The sequence below is a fragment of the Talpa occidentalis genome, unplaced genomic scaffold, assembly GCF_014898055.3.
Source record: "Talpa occidentalis isolate TD23 unplaced genomic scaffold, MPIMG_talOcc4v2.1 talOcc4.9, whole genome shotgun sequence".
NCBI classification, from domain to species: Eukaryota; Metazoa; Chordata; class Mammalia; order Eulipotyphla; family Talpidae; genus Talpa; species Talpa occidentalis.
This window is the reverse complement of record NW_023605305.1, coordinates 28126149-28153033: the sequence shown is the minus strand read 5'-3', so window position 1 is coordinate 28153033 and position 26885 is coordinate 28126149. Positions and strand designations below refer to the sequence as shown.

The following is a 26885-nucleotide window of genomic DNA, read 5'->3' as shown; positions in this document are numbered from 1 at the left end:
ATAAATGGAATCATTCCCTGCCCTCAAAGGGGCAAACATGTAAGTTGCTCTGCTGCAGTGTGCCATGTTACAATTGGTAATATATTGGGTGATGACAAAGAGGAATGGAAGCCAGATAGTTGCAATGCCTTGGCTGTTTTTTAAATCTGAAAAAAAGGTTACCTTTCACCGCAGAGAAGTCTGACTGGGCCTCTGTTTATGTCTGCCATCTGCTCTCTGAGGGTAAGGACAGTCTTACTCAAAAGCATTATTTATCCTCTCTGTGGTGAACCTTGCATCCCACATAGTCTGAAAATTGTCTGGATTCTTTAGATCTACAAGGTGGTCTGAGCTTCATATTTTATACTCTGCAGTCATGTAGTCTTTACTAGGGCCATGTCCAAGGTGGGTGAGAAATGCAAGCATCATTCTAGATGTTCTTGGATTAAACAACATTGGAAGGTAAGGATTAAGCCTAAGCGAAGGGGGATCATATTGTATTACCTGTACAGTGCTTCTTTCTCCATGGCTCCTGCCCCTGCCACTCCCTTAAAACCATATGCTCCTGCCATTGGCCTGGCCATCTCTATCAGAAAGCATTTCAACCTGTCTCTCTGGAGATAACAAACTTCTTATTAATTAGGAGCCATTCAGAATCTGGGCAAGTTTATATAAACACTCTAAGTTGTAGAGTTGTAGTTCTAGCCTTGCTTTTCTCACATAAAATGTAAAAATCTCACATTCTCCTGCCTGACAATGTCAGTTTGAAGAACCACTGGGTTTGTTTTTGTGAAAAAGGTTTTATAATTCCTAGGGTGCCACATGGACATAAATAGGCAAACTTTGCCTTACCTAAGGGCAAAGTTTCTCTAGGGCATCTCTGTCTTAAGATAACCCTGCTTTCCTAAGCTTATAGTCTGAAGCTATAGGGTGAGACAATAGAAACATGATACTTTCATTATAATATGGCAGATGCTAAAGTTAGAGAGAGGAGACAGCATAAGATGCTTTGGGAAAAAAACAAAAACAAAATTTAATCCAACCAGAGTACAGAGAAGGTTTCTTGGAAGAAACGATGCCTGAGCTAATCTTGACAATTGTATTCTACTTTAGTAAATACTGTCTGTTGGTGGGGTAACATTCCAGGCAAGACAAAGGGAATGGCATAAACAAAGGCTTAAAAGCATAATCAATATGGAGTGCATTCTGTTTTGTTGGAGAGGTAGGTATAAGAGTTGAAAAGAGAGGAGTCTGTTCATATAATATTATCTAACTTGGATTTTATCTTATACGTAGGAAATGAAAAACCTTTCAAAAAGTGACAGCTTTTTAAAGATATACCTCACATACAATAAAATTTACTTTTTAAAGTATATATTTATATGGTTTTTAGTATATTTGACCATCACCACTATCTAATTTCAGACGTTTTTATCACCCCAAAAAGAAAACTCCATACCTGTTCCCCTCTTCTTTCAGTCCTTGGCAACCATGAATCTAATTTTGATTTGTATGGATATATTCTGGACATTTTGTGTAAATAGAAAAATACAATATGAAATTTTTAACTTTTAAATAGGGGAGTAATAGAGTTTAATTTTATGAAGATCAGGCTGGTAGGAATGAGAAAGGTAGAGTGTGGAGACCAAGCCTGGAAGAGTATTGCAGTAGTCAGGAGAGGGATGAAGACCTGAACTAGGGCAATAGTAGTGGGAGTGAAGAGAGAGAGGCTGATTTGAAAAATATTTAGAAGTTAAAATTGGTTGGAATAAAAGTATATAAACTAGGATGAATCTCAGTTTCTAACTTGGCTTTCCATTCCCTGCAAAATAACTGTACTAGCTAACATAAAAATACACTAGTGTTTACTTTGGGGGAGAAAAGATGAGTTCAGGTTTGCATATATGAAGTTTAACATGAGTAACCCATTAAGAGGAGAGGCTCACAAATAGACTAGATGTGCATATCTGAAGCAGGAAGAAAAATGTCAGGGCTGAGTGTATACATTTGGGAGTCATCAGCACAGAAGTGGTAACTAGAAAAGAAGTGTGGAATTGTCTCCAGAATAGAGCATAAGAAACACATTATTGAACTCCAAGAGCATTAACTTCCTGGGATGGGAAAAGCCTGCTTTGGATTCTGTGGAAGAGTCAAAGGCAGAGTTGGAAATCTAGAATTGTTATGTCATAGACACCCAAGAAGAGAATGAAAAAAGGGCAGGAATAGCCTCTAACTAGCCTCTAGCAGCTAGTGTTAGCTCCATGACCACAACTGCTTATTCTCTGCATACCCAGTACTAGTATCATCCTCAGATCACATGTAAAAGCACTGAAGGAAATAATCATGTGTAAGGTGAGCATGATGACCACTTCCCTATGGAAACAGGGAAGTAATCATCAGTGTCAAGAGAAAAGATCAAGTAGTAGAACTAGTTTTATTTACAGAACTTGATGTCATAGAACTCATTGGCAATGAGTGGGAGATGAGGAAGTGAAAACAAGTGTTGCCAGCAGAAATTCACTAGGCTGATCTGTTAAGGGCAAAGTCAGGAGTTTCCTAGAAAACCTCTAAGTAGGTAATTTTAGCCAGAGTTCCTCCTCATTTTCTTTTTCATCTCAGATACAGACTCCTAAAGTTTGGCTTTTTTGGTTTCAGTATCCCATCTTTGGTTCTAATTCCCATCTCTTGGCTGTGGAGAAACTAAGAGGGGCAGTGGTCACACTCCAGACCAGAGGCAGACTGGTTTAAGCAGCCTTGCCTTATGTTGTAGGGCCTTGATCAATAGCTCCATCATAGCCATTTCTCAGTTGCTATGAGATGCTACTGTGAAGTCACTTACTTCTGGATAGGTAGTTTGCAGTGAGTGAACAATAATAGGTCTCCACAAATGTGAAGATGGGTATAAAAGGACAAGCTTTGACAAGGGCAGTGCACTGTGGCCATGTTCTGTTCCTTACTTGCTGCTCCCAAGCTGAATTTCACAGGTGTTTTCTGAGAGCCATAAAGCAAGTAGTAAGAAAGACTTTAGACTGAGCCTTGGAGTCAGGACTCTGAGATAACTGGTGAAATGGGAGGAGGGGAGAAAAATAGGTGACTGATCTGAGCTGCCACAGCCTCACAGGCAGGTGCCTTCTAGCTAAGGTTGGCTGTCTAATAGGCAAGCTGGCTTAGAGCCCCTCTTCTCACAATGGCAGCGAGCTGGGGGATGAAGAGCTAGTAGGAATTATGGGAGTGCTTGAATCAGGACAAGTACAAGGACAGCGGTGGTTAGTAGCCAGAGATGGTGCATGTCTACCTAGATTCCAGAGTAAGTGGATGTGAAGAAATCACTGGCGCTTTCCAGCTCAGGGAAAGAGAATATGTGATCACATCAAGACCAGAGTAAGGGTTTGATTTGTACCTGATGTGAAGTAAGCAGAAGGTGACTTGGCAATGCCTTGACAACTGGATGCCAAGGCTGGTGAGGAGGGCTAGTTTAAGTCAGCTAGGGCCTTGCTGGCCCCAGAAATGTCTCTATGAGCCAAGGATTCATTCTCTCTGCTGCCTCTAGAGGAAGTCGGGTGATGTGCCATCTGAGCCAGAGTAGTGTAGGGCTATTTTAAATGCAAGTATGTGGGGAGAGACTTCATTTTTATTTAGAAGTCATTTAGGTTCATCCTTTCTCTGAAGACAGCAGCATTTGTTCCGTGAGCATGAGCTGAGCGTCTCTCATTAATTGAATACTGTGACAAAGAAAGGCCAAAGCCATAATTTGCTCCTGAGGTGCTCAAAGCCTCTCTGCTGGATATTAAGAGGAAGTGGTATAGAGGAGGAGTTAAAGGAGTTGAAATGAGAGGAGAGAAAAGTGAGAGAGACACTGTGAAGTGAAGAGGTTAGGGCTGAAAAGGTAGCTTGCCTTTAGACACAAAATTCTCTGAGGTGCAAAGGAGAATTCGGAGTACATCCCAATGGAAGGGGACAGTATTAAGAAGGGTCAAGGTTTGAGGAGTCCATGTTAAGGCTTCTTAAATCAAGATTGCTTATGGCAAGTTTGGATGAAGATGTATGCATAGGAGCAGGTAGGAGGGGTAGACTGGTTCGTTAGAGGTTGTAATTCTATGGGCAAAGTTGGCATAGGCTTGGGCACTTGTCCTATGCTTACAGTATTTGGCAAGGTCAGGCCTGGCCTGTGGGTCCCTGCATTCTGAGGAAAGAAGGAAGAGAGCCCAGGGACTTGATAGTTTGTCTTCCTCCATAAATTGTAAGCTCCAAGAGGATAGGATTTCTGTTTATTGAGGTCTCTAATACTTAGAATCATTCCAAGTACATAGAAAGCAAAGATAAATATTTGTTTGGAGAATGATGTTAATCTTAGAATGGCACCCAAGGTCCAGGCCTAACTCATTTCACAGGCCTATCAGGGTTCCCAAGTCTGATACCAAGGTCAGCCTAACAGTGTGGTTCACCAAGGAGCAGAGGACAGGGTGCCCTGTAGGAGAGACGAGTGGGTGGTAACTCTTTGACTGGCTGGTTCCTATTTATGGCCACATTGTCTTCTTTTTGGGGAACCTTAGAACTGCCTGATAAAGAAGAATGAGACTGGTTACTCTGCAGTGATAGCTGACTTTGGCCTGGCTGAGAAAATCCCTGATGTCAGGTAGGTAACCTGGGTCACAGAAGGGAAAATGCTAATTACCTTCCCAAAGGCCAGGATTTGGTCACAAAATCAGACCCCTAAATTTTGGTCAGTCTGCCCATTTCTGGGAGAGGAATTCCCAATGGCCTGATATCCCATTGCACCAGCCACTGGCCACCTCATCTTCCATATAATCCCACCCCACAGCATGGGGAGTGAGAAGCTGGCTGTGGTGGGCTCACCCTTCTGGATGGCACCTGAGGTTCTCCGAAATGAGCCCTACAACGAGAAGGTGAGTCTGGGAACCCTAAAGGCCTGGTTTCTCCTTAGCATCCACTCTTAGCAGAAAGTATCAAGGATTACTCTTTATGTTCAAGATAATGATCTTCATCCTTTCTGCCAAGAGCAGGGATAGTACCTGGCAGCTGCCCAGTAAATGGATTAAATAAATGGGCAATAGATTCCAGGCCTGGGTGGGTGGTCATGAGGGGCAGAAATTCCACCTTTCCCCTTTGAGAGAGAAGCTGAGGTCTCACTGTCCACCAGGCGGACGTGTTCTCTTATGGTATCATCCTCTGTGAGATCATCGCCCGCATCCAGGCTGATCCGGACTATCTTCCCCGCACAGAGGTGAGCTGCTAGCATGGGGATCAGTGCCAATGGGATGGGGCTGGTTTTGAGGCTATGGAACTAATTTGTTCCTGGGTGAGAGTTGCTGGAACGCAATCTGTGTGGTGACTTCTTAGGCCTCTCCTGAGCAGGCCAGGATGGGTGGAGAAATTAATGGCCTGTCTACCCAAGTCCCATGTTCCCTTTCCACTATACTCATCCACAGAACTTCGGGTTGGACTATGATGCTTTCCAGGACATGGTGGGAGACTGTCCCCCAGAATTTCTGCAGCTCACCTTCAACTGTTGCAATGTAAGTGCCTCTTTCCCCTTGACTTTGGTCAGAGGGGACTTTGGCTGAATCCTTATCACCATGTTAGGACTAAAGGAGAGTCTACTAATGATGAACTTCATTGATGAGAGAGTGCTCATGTCCCTGCCTCTGGCCTATGATCCTTAGACCAAGGAAAAGAATATTGCTTTGTATTATCCTGTCCTTATCCTGCAGGGTAGACCTGCCATCCCCAGCCTTGGATATTGACAGATCTCAGATTAACTTTTAGTTGGGCTATGGATTCCACTGGTCCAAGGCCTATGGTCTTCTCTGACCTTAGCTTTGGGGGTCATTTCATGGTCTGGGGCTTTCAGACTTCTTAAGACACACATCTGAATCTTCAAAGATGCTAGAAACTGACTAACTGCCATCCTTGGGGTGGAAGATGAGGGGAGGGCTAATAGCAGATGTGGATATCTACAGATGGACCCCAAACTGCGCCCACCCTTCGTGGAGATTGAGATGACCTTGGAGCAAATTCACAGCTGCCTACAGAAGGAAGAGCTGGAGAGGGAAAGAAAGCAACAGGTCAAGGGTAAGAGATTAGACCAGTGTCCAACCTGATCCTAAGGGAGGAAATTAGGGACCTTCCACTCTAAGGCTGTGATTACAGGATCCCATATCCTGAGCAAGGGAAGGGAAAGGGATGATGGGAAAAGTACTGGACTCGAGTTATGACTTGGCATATTGCCTTCCTTCTTTTACTCTGTTCTCATTGGTGAAATGGAGATAACACTACCTACTTTGCTTTCCTGAGTGAAGACACTTTGTGGTATAAAATGTTGCTTCTTTTGATGTTTGTGTGACTAACCCTAATTTGACCCACTATTCTTCAGGACTGCTGGAGAAAGGACCTGGGGTGAAGCGACTGAGCTCACTGGATGACAAGATCCCACCCAAGTCTCCATGCCCGAGGCGTTTCATAGGGCTGTCTCGAAGCCAGTCAGACATCTTCTCCCATAAGCCTCCACATACAGTGAATGTCTCAGACCCCTACTACCAGCCACAACAAGGTAGTACTACCCACACCCCCAAAATCAACCCCTTCAGCACTCGCCAGGACCTCAAGTGTGGCAAGACCAAGTTATTTGATCAACCCAGCAAATCTTTCTTCTCCTTGGTATTTGACCTGGATGCACCGAGGCCTGGAATCATGCCACGGAAGCACTGGCAGGAGCCCTTGACCCCGCTTGCTCGCCGGTGGCGTTCTTTGCCTGGTTTACCAGAGTTCTTTCATCAAGAGGCATATCCATTTGTGGGCCAAGACTCACTTTCAGACGGCCCCCCACCACTTCTCAGTAGTCTCAAGTACAGAGTAAAAGAGATCCCACCATTCCGAGCATCTGCCTTATCAGCTCCTCTAGCCCATGAGGCCATGGACTGCTCCAGTCCCCAAGAAGAAAACGGTTTTGAGCCCAGGCCCAAAGGGGCCAGTCCATGTCTTCAAGGTACCTCTGAGGAGATGGAGGTAGAAGAAAGAAGGCCAAGAAGCTTGGCTCCAATCCCTTTCTCTGTCTCAGGCAAAGGCCTGAAAACACAAGGACAGCAGGATGGGTGATGGGGTTTAATTCTGGCCTCACCACAGGGCCCTCTTGGGGCAGTGTTGACTTCCCTGGAGCCCAAAGCAGCCAAGCCAGACTTAACCTTGAGGTTCCCAGTACCCACTGTGTATGAGAGGGGATGCAGAAGTGAGAGGACTTCCTAGCTAGGGCCAAAAGCTGATACCAAGCCTCCGAAATATAAAAGGAGCTCCGGCTCCCACCTGAGCTCCCAATGCACTTCCCCAGACAGGACCAGAGGATTCCTAGTTCTAGTTCATGCTGGCAGGCAGCTATTACCCCAGGTCTTCTCCTGCCCCTGTTGTGTCTCTTGCCCTTTCCTAGGGTATATAAGCTACTAGATGGAACCTGGAACTGACCAGGAAGCCACAAAGGCATGATAAATTCTCAGACCTGAAGACTACTTGCCAGTATGTCTAAGACACTTGAATAATTGTTATTTGCACTTACTGCATGGTCAGACCACATCACTACATTTCTATGCAAGAAGAAGGCAAGGCAGTGTGGTGGTCCTGGCTCTTAGCTAACATATTCAAAGATATTTTCCAATTGATTAATCTATTTTCTTATTTATGAAGGCATCTTAAAAGTTCTGCCCCATAAAACTTTCAATTTTGTAGTTGAGAGTGGGGCTGGTTTTGTAGGCCCTAGGGCCTGCTTTATATATTTGTCAACATGTGATACAACCAGCTGGTTAGATGGTTTATATATGGACTGATTTTCTTCCCTTCGTGCTATGGCTGCAGCTATGAGACATTCTGTCCGTAGAAAGTCACAATAAGAAATAACCAAAGATGAAGCTGGTCAAATATTTTCATAACTTGTTTCTGTTGATTTTTTTTTTTTTTTGCTAAAACTTTCCCAAGTCACTTTCAGATTTAAAAATAAAGTTGGTGTTACAGGTATTGGTCATCCTTCTTACTTGAACCCTTGTGCCTCAGCCTCTGGGGTAAAGGGGAAGGTCCAAGAGCAATGCAGCAGTTCTCTCTGCCAGGATCCCACCCCATCCCTAACTGTAGTAGCTGGGACAGGAACAGTCACCAGTAGAGGAACGTAACGATTCCTTTGTTCCACTTTTAGCTTCTCTTCCTGTGCCCTGAGTGCTAAGGTTGCTGCATGTCAGCTGCTGCCCCAAGCCAGCTTCATCTTCTGGTTGTGGGCTTTGGAGGAACGGGAGAACTGGCTCTTGGCCACTGTGAGGGGTACAGCTTTGCCACTTAGGTATACCTTGTTGTGGCATTCAGGTAGCCAGGGTCCAGAGCTAGAGGTTTGGGGTCCTTGGCTCATGCCCACATAGGCCATCACATAACCTGTCATAAAGGCATCAAAACCAGCCCGATGCAGTCCATCTCCAGGCACTGGGTTGGGACTGGCTTGACTTGCTGGCTCTTCTGAGGTAGCCATGTCAGTTGTTTCAGGCACTGATGCCTTAAGATCCAACTCCAACTCATTTTTACAACCTTGCTCAGAGCCAGGCTGGTCTTGTGTCTCATCCTCAGCCACCACCTGCTCAATTTCCTCAGCCTTGACGCCATCTCCACAGACCTGCTTTGTGGGAGGGCCATCCTCAACTTCTCCCAAGGTCTGTTTTTTAGAAAGGCCCATCAAAGCCCTCCGCCGTTTTTCCTTCCGTCGTCGCTTCCGTCGCTTGTCCTCTACCACTGCTTCATCAGTGTCAATGATGAGGTCAATATCATGGGATTGAGGACACTGTGGTCCCAAGGGGCACCAGCCATAGGCCTAGAGGCAGGAAATAAGATTACAGAGAGGGTTCAAATATCAGAACCTCCCCTCCCTGCCTGGCTCAGGAAATAAGAGGGTACTCTCACCGAAAAGTTGTCACAGATGCTACTGGAATGAGGACGGTGGGTTGTAGGGGGCATGCAGCAGCGGTAGTCAATATGGGCCCTCATGCTAGAAGGATAGCTGCAGAACTCCAGGGCAAGGTGTGGGCTGCCAGCTGCCCACTGCTTCCCATTTTCTCTCTCACTGCAACAGTGAAAGGATATTAGTCAATTAGGATATAAGCTCTATGAGAGAATAGGGTTTTTGTCTGTTTTGTTCACTGCTGCATCTTCAGCAGCTAAAACAGTGCCTGGCACATGGTAGGCATTCTCAATATCTTAAGTGAATGAAATGGTTTCTACCAAGTCCCACCCCTTACCCTCAACTAGTTCCTCACCATTTCCGGAAAGCATATTCTAGGTAGGAGGCCACAAAGCGGGCATGAAACTCAGCAGCATATTTGGTATCATAAATGCCAGCTGGGAACATTTCACACAAGTCAGCCGTGAAGGTTCCCAGGGTCTCGGGCAGATGTGCATAGAAGTTCTGGTACAGGAACACCAAGTCTATAAGACCATTGTGTAATACCAGAGGCCGGCGGGCCCGGATTAACTCCAGGAACAGAGTCCTCACTGATTGGCTCTGGCTCTCATCACCCTGGGTTGGGGAAAAAAAAAAAAAGTGGTCATTGGGAAGGAGTCTCTCTCCAGGGTGCCTCTTTTCAGGATCCTTATCCCAGGTACTCCCCTCCCTGTACCTGCCCCTCCCCCCCCCCCCCTCCGCCCCACACACATCTAGAAAGCTCTCCTTCCCTGCCTAACCCATGCCAACTCACTTGTGTTATCAGTCTTACTTCCCCAGCCCTGTCACTAGTGATCCCCCATAAGAAGCAGATTCTCCCTGTGCACCTAGTCTAAGGAAGGAAGAAATGAAGCGGCAATGGAGTCTCAAAGCTAGAGGCCTACCTTGTCGTTGCCCTTGTGGTAGGGAATACCCTGGGCATACTGCCTGTTGAAGTTGAAGCCATGCTGTACCAGGAATTGCACAGACTTTGGTTCTATGACATACTCCTCCATGCAGAGCAAAGTCAGATTGAACACCTGGGCCAGGTAGGAGTGTTCCTGGGAGAGAAGAGGGGTCTGCTATGTCAAGATTAAGGCGGGGAAAAAACTCATACCGGATATTCCCCAGCATCTCCACTCTCTTTCCCATAGCCACAGACCTGGGATGGGGGTAAGATCAGCCCATACCTTGTTTGGCTGCTGCTTAAAGCAGGCGAGGCCCAAGGAGAGGACAGAACGGGTTCTGGCAGCATGACACACCGCCTTGTAACGATCCTCGATGCACCTAGGGGTTGGGTTTGAGGGTAGCTGAGGCTGGGAGCCTCATGAAGGACTGGAACCACCCAGGATTGTAACCTTTATTCAAGAGTTGAGGCCTGCCCCTCCTGCCAAGGGTGGGACTAAAGAGAACAGGGCTTATACTTACTGGTTCAGCAAACTCTTTCTGTCCCCAAGCCCACTAAGTTCCTAAGGGTGGGAAAAGAGTTGTTTAGGTTCCTGGCACCAACCCTTTCATAACCATATGCCTTCCCCATTACCCAATCCTCACCGTGTCCACAGCCACAAAACTGGCTGTCTTTATGGCCAGAAGGAGGGATGGCCACATCTCCTTGAAGTTGTCACTTTGCACATCCACCACTGGAACCTGGATTACTAGCTCCTGCCCAGATTTTGTGCTTTTGCTGATACCACCTGGCAGTGAGGAGGGTGACGAAAAGTGTTAATGCTCAGGCAAGGGCCCAGGGGACAGTCACCAAGCCAGGCCATGGATGGGGGCAGTGGAGGCGGGGAGAGGAGCAGCTGTTCCATCTAGGCAAAAAATAACAGCTTTTCCAAGTCTTTTTATTACACATGTTCTACACAAAGGTCTTGAAGTAAACAGTACCCTGAATTTGGGCAGAGAAAGCCTGGTCCCCAGTCACTAGTGTAAAACTTTGGGAAAACTACTTCCTTCTCAGCATCACAATCCGTAGAAGAGGAAAGTTGGACTAGATGGTTCCCGAGGTTCCTTTACCCCAGTTCTGCAGGGCCTGAGGACTTCCGCTCCCTTAAAGTCCCACAAGGCTCCACACCACGGTCGCTAGGGGGCCTCAGCAGCCACAACTGGCATTAAGTACCCAGTATGCTCCGTATAACACAAAAACAACGCGCCGCATCGCTGCTACCAATACGCCCCACTTCCTTTGAACCACAACGCCCAGCTTGAGCTCCAGACTACAACTCCCGTCATGCCCCTACCCGCCCTGAATAAGCGCGCAACACTCCCAAGTTTTGCGGCCTGTACCGCGGTGCACTCGGGGAGTTGTAGTCTCTTCAGGGCGGGTTCAATAGGCAGGAGCTAAGCTTGAGGTCGGCTTCTAGAACTACGACCCTCAAGGCCTTCTCCATCCCCGGACCGCAAAGGCGGCCCCTGGGAAGCTACTCACCGACAGAGACCTCTGGGGCTGGGGCTGCGCCATCGTCACTGTCGGCGGCCATGACGCCGCGCGTTCCTCCCCGGAGCTGTCCGTCTGTACGCGCGACTTCCGCTTCTGGCGCGAGTCCTACGCTCGGGGACGGGGCGGGGCCTCCCCCTCTGAGTTACAGACGAGCCGGACTTGCGTTCAGACGACCGGGTCTGGCGTGAAGGCCGCCCCGCGCTAGCTGAGAGCCTATTGGCTGAGCGGCACGGCTCACCGCCCTGATTGGCCGGAGCCACGCCCCGGACGAGGTCCGGAGTGTGACGCGGGAAACAACGCGCCAGGTAATTTCTTCGCGTACGCGGGTGGGCGAGTGCTGGGTTTCAGCTTTAAGCGGTTTACTTAGGCACCGCCCTGGGTTGGAGGTGGGGGTGGGGGTCACAGAGGAGGTGGTGCTGCTTGAGCTAAGTTTATTTTTTTTAATATTTACTTATGCATATACGAGCTGGGGTACAGGCCACAGGTGTGGGAGGTGAGAGGATTCACCAGAAACACAGTGGGGAGCAGAACAGCCAGATTGACCGAAGTACACTGCTGAGGGGAGCAGCAGGCGAGCCAGGAGAGGTCTGCTGCACCATGTGCGTTTCTCCCTGGCCGGCCGGGGATTGAACTCGTGCTGTGGAGGCTTCGGATTGCTTCATAGTGCGGTGCTTAACCCCGTGCGCCACCAGGGAGGCCCTGAGCTAAGTTTAAAACAAGCATAGGAGCAAGGCAATGAGGGGCGAGCATTGAGAAAAGAACCGTATTCTGGGAATGGACATGTTCCCAAGGAGGCTGGAGAGCTCATTGTGTCCCAGGAGGTGACAGAGAAGGGAGAGGGACACTAGACGAGGCTGAGGAGGATTTAAAGTGACCGACTGTTGTAGAGCAACCCCGATACAAAACGGGGTGCCTGACTGTGGGTCCTCACCCGCGCGCTTAAAAGGACTTATCAATGCTCTACTGCAGGCACACGTGAAAGGTTAATAAAAGGTTTATTTACAAAGGGAAGGGGAAATGAGGAAATGTACAGCTCTGGGAGAAAAGTGGGAGACAAAGTTTTAAATGAGTCCTACCCGATCCGCCGATTAGGAGTCCCAAAATGGCGCTCTGAGAGCTGGCCGCCAGCCAGGAGCGGTGAAGCCAGGAGGCGAGCGATCGCGAGCCAGAGAGCCCAAGGCCCACGTGTTTGGTTTTTTATATCCAACCTGGCTGCCCAACTCCACCCTCAGGTCCCAGCCACCCTCCCTTGGTGGTGATGGAATTTGTCTTTCCCAGAGTCTTGATGGCTTTAGTCTGAAGTGGGGGTGGAGTCCACAAAGCCTGTATGGGATTAACTCAGGACATCACTTCCCCCTAACACGACTAGGAGGGGGACTTTTGAAATAAACCAGCCAAGTGATAATGATAGTTAAGGCCCCCCAAGTAGGGACGATCAGGAAGGGACAAACTGTAGGCAGTTGACCTCGAGGGTGATTGCATGTGACCCCTGCAGCCGCGAGAGGTTTCTCGACCAGAGTCCCAAGGACTTGAGCGTTCTCATCTCGGGCACACCAAGGACTCAATCCTGTCCCCTTGGTTGTTCTCTTTTTCTTGTTCATCTTCATCCTTTTGCTCTACTGAATCCTTTTTTACCATTCTGAATGGTTTTTAGATTTCTTCCATTCTAAAAAAAAAAAGGAAAATCTTTTACTATTCCTCATCGCATTAATTACTTTAACTATTTACTGATTACACTTTATCTGACACAGTGTTTAACTCAGGGGACAAACCGGCCCACAAAAGAGCTCTAGTCCTTGCTCTTAAGGAGTTTTATAGTCACATGGGGGGATTGAGGGGAAGAAGCAGACACTGATCAAAGAATCACGAGTACTTCGAAATTACAGTTGGTATAAGAGCAACAATGGAAAATATACAAGAGGGTAAGGTTAGGGAACCAGATTTGGACTTCAAAGTCAAGGCTTGAAGAATGAGTAAATGTTAGCTAAGCATGGGAGAAAAGATGTTCAAGCAGGGAATGTTGATTGCTTGAGGCCTCAAGGTTGACAGACACTGAGTAGATTAAAGTAACTGTTTCAGGCAAACTTGGCTGAAGCACAGTGAATGAGGGGATGAGTTGGGTGGGGCCTCTTGGAACCCACAAGGTTAAATTAAGAGGATTGACGTCTATTCCTAGAGCCATGGTTGTGCCAAGTAAAGTCTCCCAGAGGCCTGCTAGATAGTTTGTAATCTTGTGCCCCCACCTTCTTTATTTGTCTGACCTCTTGTCTTATTACTAATCTCATACCATTCTAATCATACTGACTTCCTCCTTATTCTACAAACACCAGGGTCTCCTTAGCACCTTTGCACTAACTTCATCTAGGGATTCTTTTCCTGTAGATATCAACATGGCTAACTCTTCAACTGCTTTAAGTCATTGGTCAAATATCACTTTAACAAAGCTCATCCTGACCACCTTTAAAATTGCAACATCCATCCCCCACTCACTCCCTTTACCTGCTCTTCTCCTCTTTATGCTAATGTTTGTCACCTAACATTCCATATAATTTACATATTGTGTGTTATTTATTGTCTGCATCCATTAGAATATAAGTTCCATGAAGTCAGGAACCTTTTAGTTTTATTTACTGAAGTATTCCAAATACCTAGAAGTGCTTCTTGTAGATACGCTATAAATATTTGTTCAGTGAATTAATGGGGAAACCGTTGAAAGTTTTAAGTAACCATCATGTCTTAAAAAGATTGCTTTAGGGTCTCCCCTGGTGGTGCAGCAATTGAGCGCTGGGCTGGGAAGCTGCCCACAGCCTCTGCAGCGCTGGTTGGATCCCCAGCCACCAGCGAGGGTTCCACATGGTGCGCAGATCTCTCCTGCTGCGCCCACTGCTCCCCTCAGCAGTGTATTTCGTTGTTCTGCCTGTGCTGTTCCCCGCTCTGGCTTTGGTGAATTCTCTCACCCTCCCACACTTCTGACTGTACCCAGTGCTTGTATAAATAAAAAATAAATAAACTAAAATAAATAAAAAGATTGCTTTATTCTTGGGGAAAAGTTTGTAGAACGAATTGTGGAAGTGAGTTTGGCTATGAAGGGAAGAAGAGTGTTTTTTTAAAAAGATTTATTTATTTATGCATACAAGAATTGGGGTACAAGCCAGAGGTATGGGGGGGGTGAGAGGAATTCACCAGAAACAGAGTGGGGAGCAGAACAGGCGGATCGACTGAAATACACTGCTGAGGGGAGCAGCAGGCGAGACAGGAGAGGTCTGCTACCTGGCCGGGGATCAAATGCATGCTGCAGTGGCTGCGGATAGCTTCACAGGTTGCATCTTAACCCCTTGCGTCACCAGGGAGGCCTGAAGAATGGGTTTTGTGGAAGGGATTAGAGGAACAGGACCCAATTTAGAGGAAGGGATTATTCCTCCAGGTATTGGGGGACAGGAGGAGAGTGCTCATGGAAGGAAATTTGTACATTCACTTTTTTTTCTCTGAAGAAAAATTAAGCTGATTTGATGAAAATAAGGGGAAGTAGAAGATTTGAGGAGACTTTGAACCACAGGTTAACCAAAACTGCAGCTTAGCAGAGTGCAAGAATGCAGGCTCTGGAAGCATATCTTTTGGGTTTGAATGAACAAGTTCCTCAATCTCTACAAGCCCTAGTTTCCTCTATGGAAGAAATTCTGGAGGTAATTCTGCAGCATTTGTCATGGTGTCATCAGGAGACTGAGTGAAAAATCTAGAAAAACACCTAGCATAGGGTTAAGCAGTCTCTGTTAACTGCTTTTAGCTGTTAGAGAAAAGGCAGCCCAAATAGTCAGGGAGCAGTGAAGATCAGATATGTTTTTTTCTTTACTAGTGGCCAGCCAGGAATGACTGAGTAGATCAGGAAAAGATTAGGAATAAAAATAGCTCATCTTTCTCCTCTCCTGACTTGCCATCTGCTCAAAAGCAGATCTTTTCTACTCTCTGATCCTTGGTTTATCTTTTCAATAGAATGAAGGTTTGGAGTAGATGACTACTAAAGGCTATTTCAGTGTAAATATGTCATATCTCTAAGCAGATAAATTTCCCGCACCCCATGCTCCTAGACACTTAACAAGCCCCTGTCTACATATGCAATCACAATAAGCATGAGGGATACATAGGTACTTCTCAACAGGAGGCTTTGGACCTAGACCCAGTCAGGCCCTGGCCTCTTTTTTTTTCATTTTTTTGGCTGTCTCCATACTATATGGGAAAGGGACTTATGCTCTGGTCCCTCTGAGGCTGCTTGCAGAAGCTTAGCCTTACTGGTCATACCCCAGCGCTATAGCCAACCAAGAGCAAACACATGAGCATCTGGAGAGTGCTTGAGAAAAACTAAATGCTCTATATGAATGATATAGGGAGGACATGGGCTACTCCCTTTGCAGAGCCCCAAGATGCAGTCATTGTGACTGACCACTGTGGCTGGTACCTTCTGTTTTAGGCCCTCATGAAGAAGTTAGGATCAACTATGCGAAGTGGTCTCAAGAAGCAAGCTCCTGGCCCCAAGGGAAGGGGGAAGCGTGCTCCCAGCAGCATCCAGGCCAAGCCTTCTGCCCCTGATGGTGAGGTATTCAGAACAGATTAAGGGGCTGGTTTCACTTACCATAAAGGAGGGTAGATTCTGGCTGGGAAGGGAGAATGGTGTGTATCAAGGCCCTGAGGACTAATGAATGATCCAATTCTGACTTTGCTGTGGGACCTTGGGATAATTTCTCTGAATGACTGCTTCTTACCAGTGAAATGGAACAGTGGTCTGTGCATTCCTTCCCCACAGGCTTTCACAAGATCAAATGAGATTACCAGCCTAAAAGTATTTTGTAAACAGGAAACCCTACACAAGTATATGTTCTGCTTGATTGGAACTTTTAGATTTTCATTATGATACAGAGACAAAGGAGCCTGAGAAAATTAAGACCAGAAACTTGGCTGAGGCTACATGTAGCCAGAGAGCTCTGGTCTGTCACCAGCTCCAAAGCTTAAACAGGGCTAACGGGTGGGGCCTGGTGCAACCTGGCTGCAGTGCCCCAGGTCGCTGGTGTATTGCCTGTGCAAGGGTGATCCCTGAGTTTCCTGAGACTCCAGCAGGCCTTGCCAGGCGGCATGAAGAGATGCAGGACTCTGTCTCCCCATACCACCTGTTCAGAGACTCAGCTGAGGTCACAATCTTCCGGGGGAGTCTGCTGAGCTGGTACGACCGAGAGAAGCGGGACCTACCCTGGAGAAGGCGGGTAGGCAGGCAAAGGATAGGGATGGAAGGGTGGGAGACTGGCACCCAGCGCCCTCCACACTGACTCTCCATTTGGGATTGCATTGGCAGGCAGGGGATGAGGTGGACCTGGACAGGCGGGCATATGCTGGTGAGTGCATCTCCTGAGAGCATGACTGCTTTGCCCGAATGCACTCAGATCTGGGGTCTGAGGGCTGGAAACAGGGCAGGTCAGCAGTGCCTGCATGTCAATTCCCCTCCCCTAGTGTGGGTCTCAGAGGTCATGTTGCAGCAGACCCAAGTTGCCACCGTGATTGACTACTATACCCGATGGATGCAGGTGACTTTAGGGAAGGAAGGGAGGGTCATGGGCCTGTCCTTTGGGGTGCATGTAAAGAAGATTCTCTCCATTTCCCTCACCCTCAACATATTTTTTTGCTTGTCTTTGGGCTATAGAAGTGGCCAACGCTGCAGGACCTGGCTAGTGCTTCCCTGGAGGTGAGAGCCACCCTGGGAGAGGGGGAGTAGGGACAACTGAGGACTCACCACTGATTTGACCTCTGACCCTATCCACAGGAGGTGAACCAGCTCTGGGCTGGCCTGGGCTATTACTCCCGAGGTCGGCGACTTCAGGAAGGAGCCCGGAAGGTAAGAAGGTAGTAGGGAGGGGATCTCCCAGGGGCCTTCGGTGCCTTACACTTTGAGCCTTCCCATCCCAATCAGGTGGTAGAGGAGTTAGGGGGCCACATGCCACGTACAGCAGAGACCTTGGAGCGGCTCCTGCCTGGCGTGGGACGGTACACAGCCAGAGCCATTGCTTCCATAGCTTTCGGCCAGGTGAGCCCCTTGTCCACTGCCACTTTGTGCATCTGCCACATTCCTGCCAGACGAGGCTGACTCCTGACCTCCTTCATGCCAGGCAACTGGAGTGGTGGATGGGAATGTAGTCCGGGTGCTGTGCCGTGTCCGAGCCATCGGTGCTGATCCCAGCAGCTCCCTTGTCTCCCAGCAGCTCTGGTAGGATGTTGGGGTAATGGGCGATTGAGAAAGGTGTTTCTGAGAGGTCTTTGGCTCACAATGTTCCCTTCTTGTAGGAGCCTAGCAGAGCAGCTGGTGGATCCAGCCCGGCCAGGGGACTTTAACCAGGCAGCCATGGAGCTTGGGGCCACTGTGTGCACCCCACAACGCCCACTCTGCAGCCAATGCCCTGTGCAGAGGCTCTGCCGGGCATACCAGAGGGTGAGACATGGGGAATGGCAGTCAGGGTTCCTCAAGGGTAATCCCTGTCCCATGACATCCTGCCCTGTGCTTCTCAGGTGGAAAAGGAGCGACTCTCAACCTCACCGTGTCTACCAGGCAGTCTTGATATAGAGGAGTGTGGTGAGTGCCAGCCCTAGCCCTCTCCTGTGCTGTCCGGTATCTTCCTGGGAAGCTTCGTTCCAGCCCATCCTACACCCTGAGTAAGATTCTTCAGAGCTTGGCCAAGGTCTGCTCTCATCTTGACACTTAAGCCCCCGTGCCTGACTAGAACTTGGGGGTTTCTTTTCCCAGCTCCCAGCACTGGACAGTGCCAGCTGTGTGCACCTCCAACAGAACCCTGGGACCAGGCCCTGGGAGTAGCCAATTTTCCCAGAAAGGCCAATCGCAGACCCCCCAGGGAGGAATGTTCTGCCACTTGTGTTTTGGAGCAGCCCAGGGCCCCTGGGGGTGCTCGAATTCTGCTGGTGCAAAGGCCCAATTCAGGTACCTGAATCCGGGGACTGGGGGGCAGGAACAACAGGAAGGAGTTAGCTGCTAAGGCCTCCCCACACCTGGTTGCCTTTCCTTTTAGGTCTGTTGGCAGGATTGTGGGAGTTCCCATCAGTGACAGGAGAGCCCTCAGGGCAGCATCTTCACAAGGCCCTGCTGCAGAAACTGCAAAGTTGGGCCGGACCCCTCCCAGCCACCCGTCTCCAATACATTGGGCAGGTGAGTGAGCAGTGGAGAGACCAGGAATTAAGATTTTTTTTTTTCAGCGAAGGAAAAACAATACCATGCATATAGAGAATTTACATGGTTGTAAATTCTAACAAATAATGGAGCAGACTGGGACTATTTATCCTGTGTTTTAGGTCCTGAGACATCAAGGACAGAGAGGGGGAGACAGGAAAGGTGACATCATGCTTACTTTCAGAGTAAAGATGAGATTCTTAGGACATGTTTTTTTTTTTTAAAAGATTTATTTATTTATGCATACAAGAGCTGGGGTGCAGGCCAGAGATGCAGGGGGTTTCTGAAGGGAGCAGCGGGGGAGACAGAAGAGGAGAGATCTACCTCGCCATGTGGGTTTCTCCCTGGCCGTCGGGGGATCGAACTCATGCTACAGAGGCTGCGGATTGCTTCATAGTGTGGTGCTTAATCCCTTGTGTCAACAGGGAGGCCCAGGACATGTTTATTGATAAACCTAGAACTGGGTGAGAACCCCTAGGACTTTGGTAGCCACATCCACACATCCATTTCACCCTCTTGGCCCTCCCTCCAGGTGGTCCATACCTTCTCTCACATCAAGCTGACATACCAAGTGTACGGTCTGGCCCTGGATAGGCAGAACCCAGTAACCATCACACCACCTGGTGCTCGCTGGCTGACCCGGGACGAGTTTCACACGGCAGCTGTCTCCACCGCCATGAAGAAGGCACTACCTTTGTTGTCTTTATTCTGTTTCTGTCTTTGTTGTTTTCTGTCTACATGTCCATGTGAAGTTAACTATGTAACTATAAACAGAAAAAAGAAAGCATACTTTAAACAAAAGGGCTGGGGCATGAAGTTGAGGACAGAACACAGGAGTTTGGCTCTTGGGGGAAGATGCTAGCCATTTCCTCTCCCCCTTCTTCTTGGCTAGGTGTTTCGCGTGTACGAGGGCCGCCAGCCAGGGACCTGCAAGGTGAGCCCTTGGCCTTCCCTCAGCTCTCCCTACAATCTTAAACCCATGGGTTTTCAGTGAGTTAAAAGACACATTTGGGTGAACATTCTGTGCCAGGCTTTATTTGGGGGAAAGAAATAGTTCTTGACCTGGAGACCTTTCCAATCTATGTGCAAGAGTGGAGAGGGGACTAAAACATATAAGGGAGACAGTAGCATCACAGGTGTGAAATGTTTGGACTAGGTTTTATAGGATATGAAGAGGGGCGTGAGGGGTTCTACCTAGAAGGCAACGATCAGGAAAGGCTGCTTGGAAGAGGCTGGTAATCTGGGTCTTAGAAATGAATCATTTACCTCCAGGTTCAGGAGGGAATTGGCTTGTGGATGTTCTTTTCAGACCCAAGTGTAGTATGAGCAAAGCTAATAGTAGTGAAACTCCAGGTGGTAGTGTGAGCTGCAGGAGTTGAGAGTGGTTGGATTTTAACTGGAGCAGGCAGCAAGGCCCGCCCAGGCAAGTTAGAGCTGTGAACACCAAGCCACTGAAGCATTTTATTTTATTTTTTTTGAGATTTATTTATTTATGCATATAAAAACTGGGGTACAGGGCAGAGGTGCAGGGTGTGAGAGGATTCACCAGAGACAGAGTGGGGAGCAGAACAGCCATATTGGCTGAAACATACTGCTGAGGGGAGCAGCGGGCGAGTCAGGAGAGGTCTGCGGCGCCATGTGGGTTACCTCCCTGGCCAGGGATTGAACTCATCCTGCAGCAGCTGCGGATAGCTTCACAATGCTGACGCTTAAACCCTTGTGCCACCAGGGAGACCCTTGAAGCATTTAAAAAATTTTTTTTTATTTTTTAAAGATTGATTGATTGATTGATTTATTTATTTATTTATGCAAGAACCAGGGTACAGGCCAGATGCACGGGAGGGTGAGAGGGTTCACCAGAGACAGCGCGGGGAACAGAACTGGCAGACTGACGAAATACACTGCTGAGGGGAGCAGCGGGGAAACAGGAGAGGTCTGCCGCGCCATGTGGGACCCTCGCCGGCCGGCTGGGATTGAACTGACGCTGCAGAGGCTGCAGACAGCTTCACAGCACTGCGCTCAACCACCTGCACCACCAGGGGAGGCCCCCCTGAAGCATTTTAGATGGAGAGTCCCAGATGTGCCTTTTAGGGAGATTACCTTGGACTGCCTTTAGAGACTTGACCTAAGACAAGTTGGAAGCTTTAGAGCATTCCAGGCTAGAACCTGAGCTATATTGGTAGAGTGGTGCAAGAGGTGGAAGAAGAGGATTCTATGCCGCACCTTCAGTGCCTCCTCCTTTTGACTTCTGCACAGGGTTCCAAAAGATCCCGGGCGTCCACTCCATCGACCCGGAAGAAGCCCAGCCCAGGCCAGCAAGTTCTGGATAGTTTCTTTCGGCCCCACGGCCCCACTGAAGCACCCAGCCTCAACAATGTGGACCAGTGATGCCTTTGCAAGACCCCAAGCCCTGAGACTCCCATTTTTAAATAAAGTGTCTATGTTTGTAGTCATTTTGGAGACTTTCCACCTTCACTCCTCATCTCTGAGGGACCCAGAGAGTGCTTAAGTCCTGCTTAGTCCTGCCATCCACTGGCTGAGCTCCCACCAGCCTGGACAAATGGAGGAGGAGGTGTTTTGTCCACAGTAATTGTCTGGCCCCAGCCCCCAGGAGAGAGGGAGAAGGCAGCTGCAGGGAGCCCTTGCCAGAGGCTGACACCCAACACCCTTGTGGAGGTCTGTGGCTGCTCTGATGGGAGCTGTGCTGTCACCCTAGAGCAGGTGGTTGGGCTCAACCCTGGCCCAGACCTTCCCACCTGCAATGGCTGCTCCCTATGGAGAGGGGAAACACAGGTGAGGGTTTGTTCTGTCTTAAATTTCTACCTCAAATAGAAAACTGTTTATTTAGAAGTACATTACATAAAGAGTGAAATACATAAAAGCAGGGGGTTAATCATAAAATTGGGGGTGGGGTGAAGAGAAATGGAATTAGAAATAAGGACGCTTCAAAAGCATTGATTAGGATCTAGTTCCTACTAATGTAATTCTTTTTATCTTGCAAAGAAGATATAAACTCTGTCTTGCACATTAGAGCCAAACTGTTTAAGAAATGTTTCATAGTTCTAAGGAATTCCAGCTCTGGACTCCAATGAGAGATTCAACTTCCTTCTGGCAGGTACTAGAGATAAGAGGCCACACCTGGGAACATAGCCTTTCCCTTCAGACCTTTGCAAGTGTTTCTCAGTTCAGAATACATGTTCAGTTCAGGACAGTGGCTGTATCCAGCTCAGGACCTCCTTATGCTTGCCGACTTCTGGCAGCTTGCTCCTGTACAGACTGCCAGAGAGCCCGGATGTTGCCCTGGCCAAAGCCTGTGGCTCCCTGCCTTTGAATTAGCTCCAGAAAGAAGGTGTCCTCTGCAAAGAGGGACTTGGTGAAGACCTGAAGCAGAAACTTGCCTTTATCCCCATCTAGCAGGATCCCCTGTCGGGCTAGCAGACGAGGCTCATGCCCTGCTGCTATGATCTGTCTTTCTTTGCCTGGCCGCTGATAGTAGGCCTCAGGAGGAGTTAGGAGCTGGCCCCCAGCCCCCAACACCCCTTCGGTGGCTTCCATGATGTTAGGTGTGTACAGCCCCACGTGCTGCAGCCCTGGTCCCCTGTGCCGGAGGAGAAACTGCTCCACCTGATCCTGTTCACTAGTGGCCCTGTTCAGGGACTCTGCAAGCACAAATGTGGGGACATCATTGCCTAAAGGGGTTTTCAAGGCGGTGAGCCTCAGTCCTCCACTCCCAGACCCTACTGGGACCTCGAGGCCCTGCTCAGGATCTTCACCTGGGCTCAGTGGCATGTGGCGAAAGCCCAGACAGTCACAGAACCAGCGCATCAGTGGTGGGGAGCTGCCAGGGGTGCAGGCCAAGGTCAGGTGGTCCACATGGCTGACCCATCCCTGGCTGGTTGCCGAGGATACCGGCCCGAAACCGGGCAGGAAGGGGCCACAGAAGCTGGCACGCTCCAACAGCGTCAGGCTGAGGTTGCCGGCAGGGGAACTGGTCACGGCATAAGTGGCATGGCCCCGCGCATCCCGCACCTTAACTGGGGGCACCAGGAGGCTGCAGCCCCGCGCGGCCAGCACCCTGGCGGCAGCGCCCACATCGGTCACTTCGAAGCACAGGTTCGTAGCACTGGGCACCGCATGACGCTGGTCCAGTCCATACAGCGGCTCGGCGGGTCCCGAGCCCTCATTCACCAAAAAGACCGCGTCCCCGCTGCGCAGCGCTAGCTGCCTCCAGCCGTCTGCCTCTCGCACTGCCAGGGGCTGGAAGCCGAAGAGGCGCTGCAGATCCTGAGCGAGGGGCTGTCCCGGAGGCACGTGGAAGGCAATATGGCACAGACGGCGGGCGCGCGTGGCCATGGCGGACTCAGCGACCCCGGCCTCACCTTCCCCTGGGGTAACTCACGCGGAGTTCAGGCCGCCGAGATACTCTGTTCCAGGATTGTCGTCGGAAACCGGTGGAGTCCAGTTTTTCCACCAGAGCACGCTCCTCGCTCTTTTCCGGGACGAAATCGCAGGCCGAGCCCCTTAGGGACTCCAGGTTCTCCCTGCAGCCCCCCGCAACCTGGAGCTAACTCGGGACCACCGGTCTGCGCTGCAGGTGGCGAGAACCGAGCGGAACGATGAGGGGCGGAGCCGACAGGGGGTGGAGTTAGTGACTCCGGGGCTGACAGTCACTACCCGCCCGCCCGCCCCTGTCGCCCGGGTAGATCGAGAGCTCAGAGAACTGCTCCTTTCCTTGGTCTCTGACCGAGTCACACCCTTGGGTCCTGAGCCTCCTTTTCCGGCACCCGGAAATCTCAATAATTGCCTTCGCTCAGTGCCAGGCGCTGGGGTCTCGCTCTTCGCGCCACCTGGGAGCACAGGGCAGCAGCTCCCTTTGGGGGAGAAGGCTAATAGTCTTCCTTAAGGACGAACCTTCTTATCAATATAATGCTTAGCTTTAAAAATTCTGGAGAATTTTGCTTTTAAGTCCTAATGTTCCTTTAAAACTAAAAAAATATTAAGATGTTTTAAGTTACAGATTTTCATTCCCAGGGAAATTGATGGCACAGTAAGGTAAACGATCTATATGGTTCCTACACAGGCCTCTCCTTTATTTCAGGCAACTTCTCACTGACACTTTTCTTTCTTCAACTCCTTTTTCTGTCAACAACTTTGCCCCTTGTTCCAAACCAGATTGGGAGAAAAAACCTGGTACTTGGAACCTGAAAGGAACAGCTGCTTGGGTGTCATTTCTCACCCTTTGGGCCCTATTATAACGAGAACACTCTTTGGTGTTCTGACTGGATATTGGGTCAAAGTTTTCAGTGGCATTTCAGAATTGTGAAGAAATTAGGCATCTTTTGGGACTTCAGCTGATAACTCTTGAGGGTTTGGGACAGGCATTCCAAGGAGGGCAAAGGGCATAAGCAATAGCTCTGTGAAAAATGTGAGTCAAATCTCAGAGAAGCAATAGAGCATAAGGTTGGGAGGCATCTGGCATAGATGACATGCTCCAAGGCACTGCAAAGGATTCCTTTTTCAGACAGACTGATGTGATGACTTGCAGTTGAGTTTCTTTGGCAAGAGAAAGGAGTGATGGGAGAGGTGCCAGAGGGAAAACAGGGCTTAGAAAAAGTTGTCTAGCGAGGTGTTCAGGCCTGCAGCTAGGACGGCAGTACCCAAAAGCTGGTTGGTGGTGACGAAAGACACTTGGTGCTACTCTGCAGACCATGATTTCCCAAAACCAGAGAAATGTGGGTTTAAAATCTACCTCTAATACATACTAGTTGTATGACTTTGGGCAAGTTGCTAAATTTCTCTGAGCTTTAGTTTCTTTATCTGTAAAAATGGGAATAATAGTAGTACTGTTATAGGACAGGGAGAGGGGCAGCCCAAACCCCGCAAACCTGCCTATTTTAAATGGGTTCTGCCATCCGCCGCATCAACACAAAACATAGGAGACTTTAATGGGAAGGAACTTTAATAAAACTAGGAAACAATACAGGTAAGGCAAAGAATTTAGTTTCTAAATGAAGCACCCAAAGTTACCCATCCCCTTGTGGGTAAAAGTCCATCCATATGGGATCGGCCCAGAGCAAGGCCCCAAAGCCTGCCACAAGTCTAAAGCATCTTCCAGTGGGGACCCACAGCAAAGGGTCAGAAACAACCAGACAAGCCCGGAAGGAAAAGAGCAAAATCAACATCAAGATAAAAGCTGCCATTGTCACCTCCCCATGGGTCTCACCCACATCTGTGTCACCCAGTCCACAACCAAAAGACAAGCGCAGTTTCTTCACGTGTCTCCTGGCTCCATCCTGCTTCCTTCCCCAGTCTCTTCTGCAGCTTTTTCTCTTTCTGCTCAGCTCCACCCTCCCTTGGGTGGGGCAGGGAACCTCCCCCTTTCCTGGGGACCACCCTGTTACAGTACCTACTTCATAGAGTTGTAATTAAATGAGATAGTATGTGCTATAGGCTGCCATGGGGTCCAGGTTTTAGTCTTTTAACCTGAGCCTAGCTGTGTGGGTCAGGATATCCAAAGCAGCAGCTAGGCAGGGTGTCACAAGGAGATGGGCTTCAGTAGGACCAGGAATAATAGACACAGGGACACTTCTCCCTAGACTGGAGCACTGGCAAAACCCTGACTTCGGTGGGGAAAGAGCTCTGAGACTAGGACTCTCTGAGGACTGGCTCAGAATAGGTTATCATCTTCCCCAGCTATTGTGAGGGTGGAGGTGAAATGGAAGGGGGGGGGGCTCAAATGAGCCCTTCTCTGGTTCATCTGCAGGGATTTCCACCCGAGGGCCCCAGGTACAGCAGAGGGTACAGGCAGAGATGAGTCAGAAACAGTATCTCTTATTCATCTCTTCCCACCTGACGCTGGAAGAATTGTAGATTTTTGGAGGCTAAGTGGGGGTTGTCTGAAATTATCTTGCTAAGGGCACGTCGCTTGACCTTGACCTTGACCCAGGGCACAGACCGGGTGCTGATGAGAGCTGCTCTTGTTCCAAACAAGTTTGGGAGAAGAAGTGGTCATGGATGTTGATCTCCCTCCGGATCAGATTTCATTTCCTGCAGCCCTGCTGGCGTCCAGGTCGTGACTGTACCCACGCCCTGTACTGTTGGGATCAGAACCCTGCAGAACTTTCACAAGATGGGGCCTCCCAGCATGACCTCCATGGCCCTCTAGCTGCGGCTATACTTGCAGAGGTGGAGTCGCAAGGACAGGACCAGGCCGCTGGAGGGCGCGCGGGTCCGAGGTGGCGCTGCTGCAGGCCGAGTTGCTGAATCCGTGAAGGAATGGTCTTCTCAGCATCGACAAGGCGGTTAACCCAGGAGCAGTGCTCAGCCGCCTCCAATACCCGAGTCCGCTCCTGCCCGCGACCCCTCTCTTATCTCCTCTGGACTCCGCTTGCTTCCTGCGAGTGGAGGAAGGGAGAGAGAGAGAGAGAGAGAGAGAGAGAGAGAGAGAGAGAGAGAGAGACATCAGAATTTTGAGAAGGTGACTTGGAAAAGAGGAAGCAAGAGGAGCAGATTTAAAGGCCCTGAGGCAGTAATGGAGCTTCTGTATTAGATCAAAAGGCCAGTGCATTGGAAGAAGATAGGGAAGGAGGTGGGGGAGAGGCCTAGAGAGAAAATAAATCTTGTAGCATGTTTGGACTACAGCATTTACTCTGAGATAGGATTGAACCCCATTTCTGCTGAACCTCTTTGGCTGAAACGTTGGTCATGGGCTGCAAGGGGAGTAAGGGCAGAAAGGGAGCCCATTCAGGTCATTGTTGCTTCTAACAGTGTCAGGAGGACCATAGAAAGTTTCCTAGGAGGAGACTTTTAAATTGAGGCTGGAAGGTTGAGTAATTGTCAAGATGAGGGGCAATTTAAGTGTTGGAGGATGGAAGGGAAGTGCTCCAGTTGAGGATGAGCTTATACCAAAGCATGTGTCCTGGGCCTCCCCTGGTGGCGCAGTCGGTGGAGTGCCGCGCTGTGAAGCTGTCCACAGCTTCTGCAGCGCTGGTTCCATCCCAGCCGGCTGGGGAGGGTCCCACAGGGTGCGGCAGACCTCTCCTGTCTTGCCCGCTGCTCCCCTCAGCAGTGTATTTTGTCAGTCTGCCTGTTCTGTTCCCTGCTCTGGCTCTGGTGAATTCTCTCACCCTCCCGCGCATCTGGCCTGTACCCCGACTCTTGTATAAAATAAATAAAGAAATCTTAAAAAAAAAAAAAAAAAAAAAAAAGCATGTGTACTTGATTGGCAATTGTCAGTAATTAAATCCTTCCCTAGATGGGAAGTTTCTTGAGGGAATGTAACAGGG

At 49.1% G+C, this 26885-nt stretch overlaps 4 protein-coding genes across 13 annotated transcripts in view; 2 read left to right on the top strand and 2 right to left on the bottom strand.

The window, feature by feature from the left end:
• Window positions 1-8015, top strand: part of TESK2 (testis associated actin remodelling kinase 2) — a 91033-nt gene extending 83018 nt beyond the window's left edge. For all 3 annotated transcript variants that reach the window (XM_054691714.1, XM_037498886.2, XM_054691713.1), the window contains exons 6-11: window positions 4533-4615; window positions 4802-4886; window positions 5141-5224; window positions 5430-5516; window positions 5961-6072; window positions 6374-8015. In XM_054691714.1, coding sequence (XP_054547689.1) covers window positions 4533-4615; window positions 4802-4886; window positions 5141-5224; window positions 5430-5516; window positions 5961-6072; window positions 6374-7095 — 1173 coding nt within the window. In that variant the 3' untranslated portion in view covers window positions 7096-8015. The remainder of the gene's footprint in view (window positions 1-4532; window positions 4616-4801; window positions 4887-5140; window positions 5225-5429; window positions 5517-5960; window positions 6073-6373) is intronic.
• TOE1 (target of EGR1, exonuclease) lies at window positions 4174-11517 on the bottom strand. Of its 2 annotated transcripts, none has more exons than XM_037498419.2 (8): window positions 10958-11358; window positions 10493-10635; window positions 10370-10410; window positions 10132-10228; window positions 9847-10002; window positions 9279-9538; window positions 8926-9085; window positions 4174-8836 (listed from the first exon to the last, which is right to left on the bottom strand). In XM_037498419.2, the coding sequence occupies exons 2-8, from the start codon at window positions 10547-10549 to the stop codon at window positions 8216-8218; spliced, it is 1392 nt and encodes a 463-aa protein (XP_037354316.1). In that variant the 5' UTR covers window positions 10550-10635; window positions 10958-11358; the 3' UTR covers window positions 4174-8215. The 2 variants fall into 2 exon arrangements, with proteins under 2 accessions (XP_037354316.1, XP_037354315.1); XM_037498418.2 differs by lacking the exon at window positions 10958-11358 and adding an exon at window positions 11370-11517 and having other exon boundaries at window positions 4175-8836.
• A 121-nt stretch (window positions 11518-11638) lies between these two features.
• Window positions 11639-21571, top strand: MUTYH (mutY DNA glycosylase). Of its 7 annotated transcripts, none has more exons than XM_037499872.2 (16): window positions 11639-11686; window positions 15847-15967; window positions 16491-16633; window positions 16723-16762; window positions 16878-16951; window positions 17068-17109; window positions 17188-17259; window positions 17335-17448; window positions 17531-17628; window positions 17706-17850; window positions 17928-17991; window positions 18163-18354; window positions 18443-18579; window positions 19133-19285; window positions 19493-19534; window positions 20857-21571. In XM_037499872.2, the coding sequence occupies exons 2-16, from the start codon at window positions 15853-15855 to the stop codon at window positions 20986-20988; spliced, it is 1563 nt and encodes a 520-aa protein (XP_037355769.1). In that variant the 5' UTR covers window positions 11639-11686; window positions 15847-15852; the 3' UTR covers window positions 20989-21571. The 7 variants fall into 7 exon arrangements, with proteins under 7 accessions (XP_037355769.1, XP_037355768.1, XP_037355770.1 ...); XM_037499871.2 differs by having other exon boundaries at window positions 16488-16633; XM_037499873.2 differs by having other exon boundaries at window positions 16434-16633.
• Window positions 21395-22953, bottom strand: HPDL (4-hydroxyphenylpyruvate dioxygenase like). The gene has a single exon (XM_037499874.1). It carries the CDS (start codon window positions 22951-22953, stop codon window positions 21838-21840), a length of 1116 nt encoding a protein of 371 aa, XP_037355771.1. The 3' UTR covers window positions 21395-21837.
• Between the last annotated feature and the right edge of the window lie 3932 nt (window positions 22954-26885).

Bases quoted from the DNA above. Each gene is read 5' to 3' on its own strand.
- TOE1 (XM_037498418.2), bottom strand. From the start codon at position 11,421: ATGGCCGCCGACAGTGACGATGGCGCAGCCCCAGCCCCAGAGGTCTCT. The intron at 10,411-10,492 runs GTGAGGATTGGG...TCCCACCCTTAG, and splicing joins GTTTTGTGGCTGTGGACACG to GAACTTAGTGGGCTTGGGGA. The intron at 9,539-9,846 runs GTAGGCCTCTAG...TCCCCAACCCAG, and splicing joins ACCACAAGGGCAACGACAAG to GGTGATGAGAGCCAGAGCCA.
- MUTYH (XM_037499873.2), top strand. From the start codon at position 15,853: ATGAAGAAGTTAGGATCAACTATGCGAAGTGGTCTCAAGAAGCAAGCT. The intron at 17,992-18,162 runs GTGAGTGCCAGC...TTCTTTTCCCAG, and splicing joins TCTTGATATAGAGGAGTGTG to CTCCCAGCACTGGACAGTGC. The intron at 18,355-18,442 runs GTACCTGAATCC...CTTTCCTTTTAG, and splicing joins GGTGCAAAGGCCCAATTCAG to GTCTGTTGGCAGGATTGTGG.
- HPDL (XM_037499874.1), bottom strand. From the start codon at position 22,953: ATGGCCACGCGCGCCCGCCGTCTGTGCCATATTGCCTTCCACGTGCCT.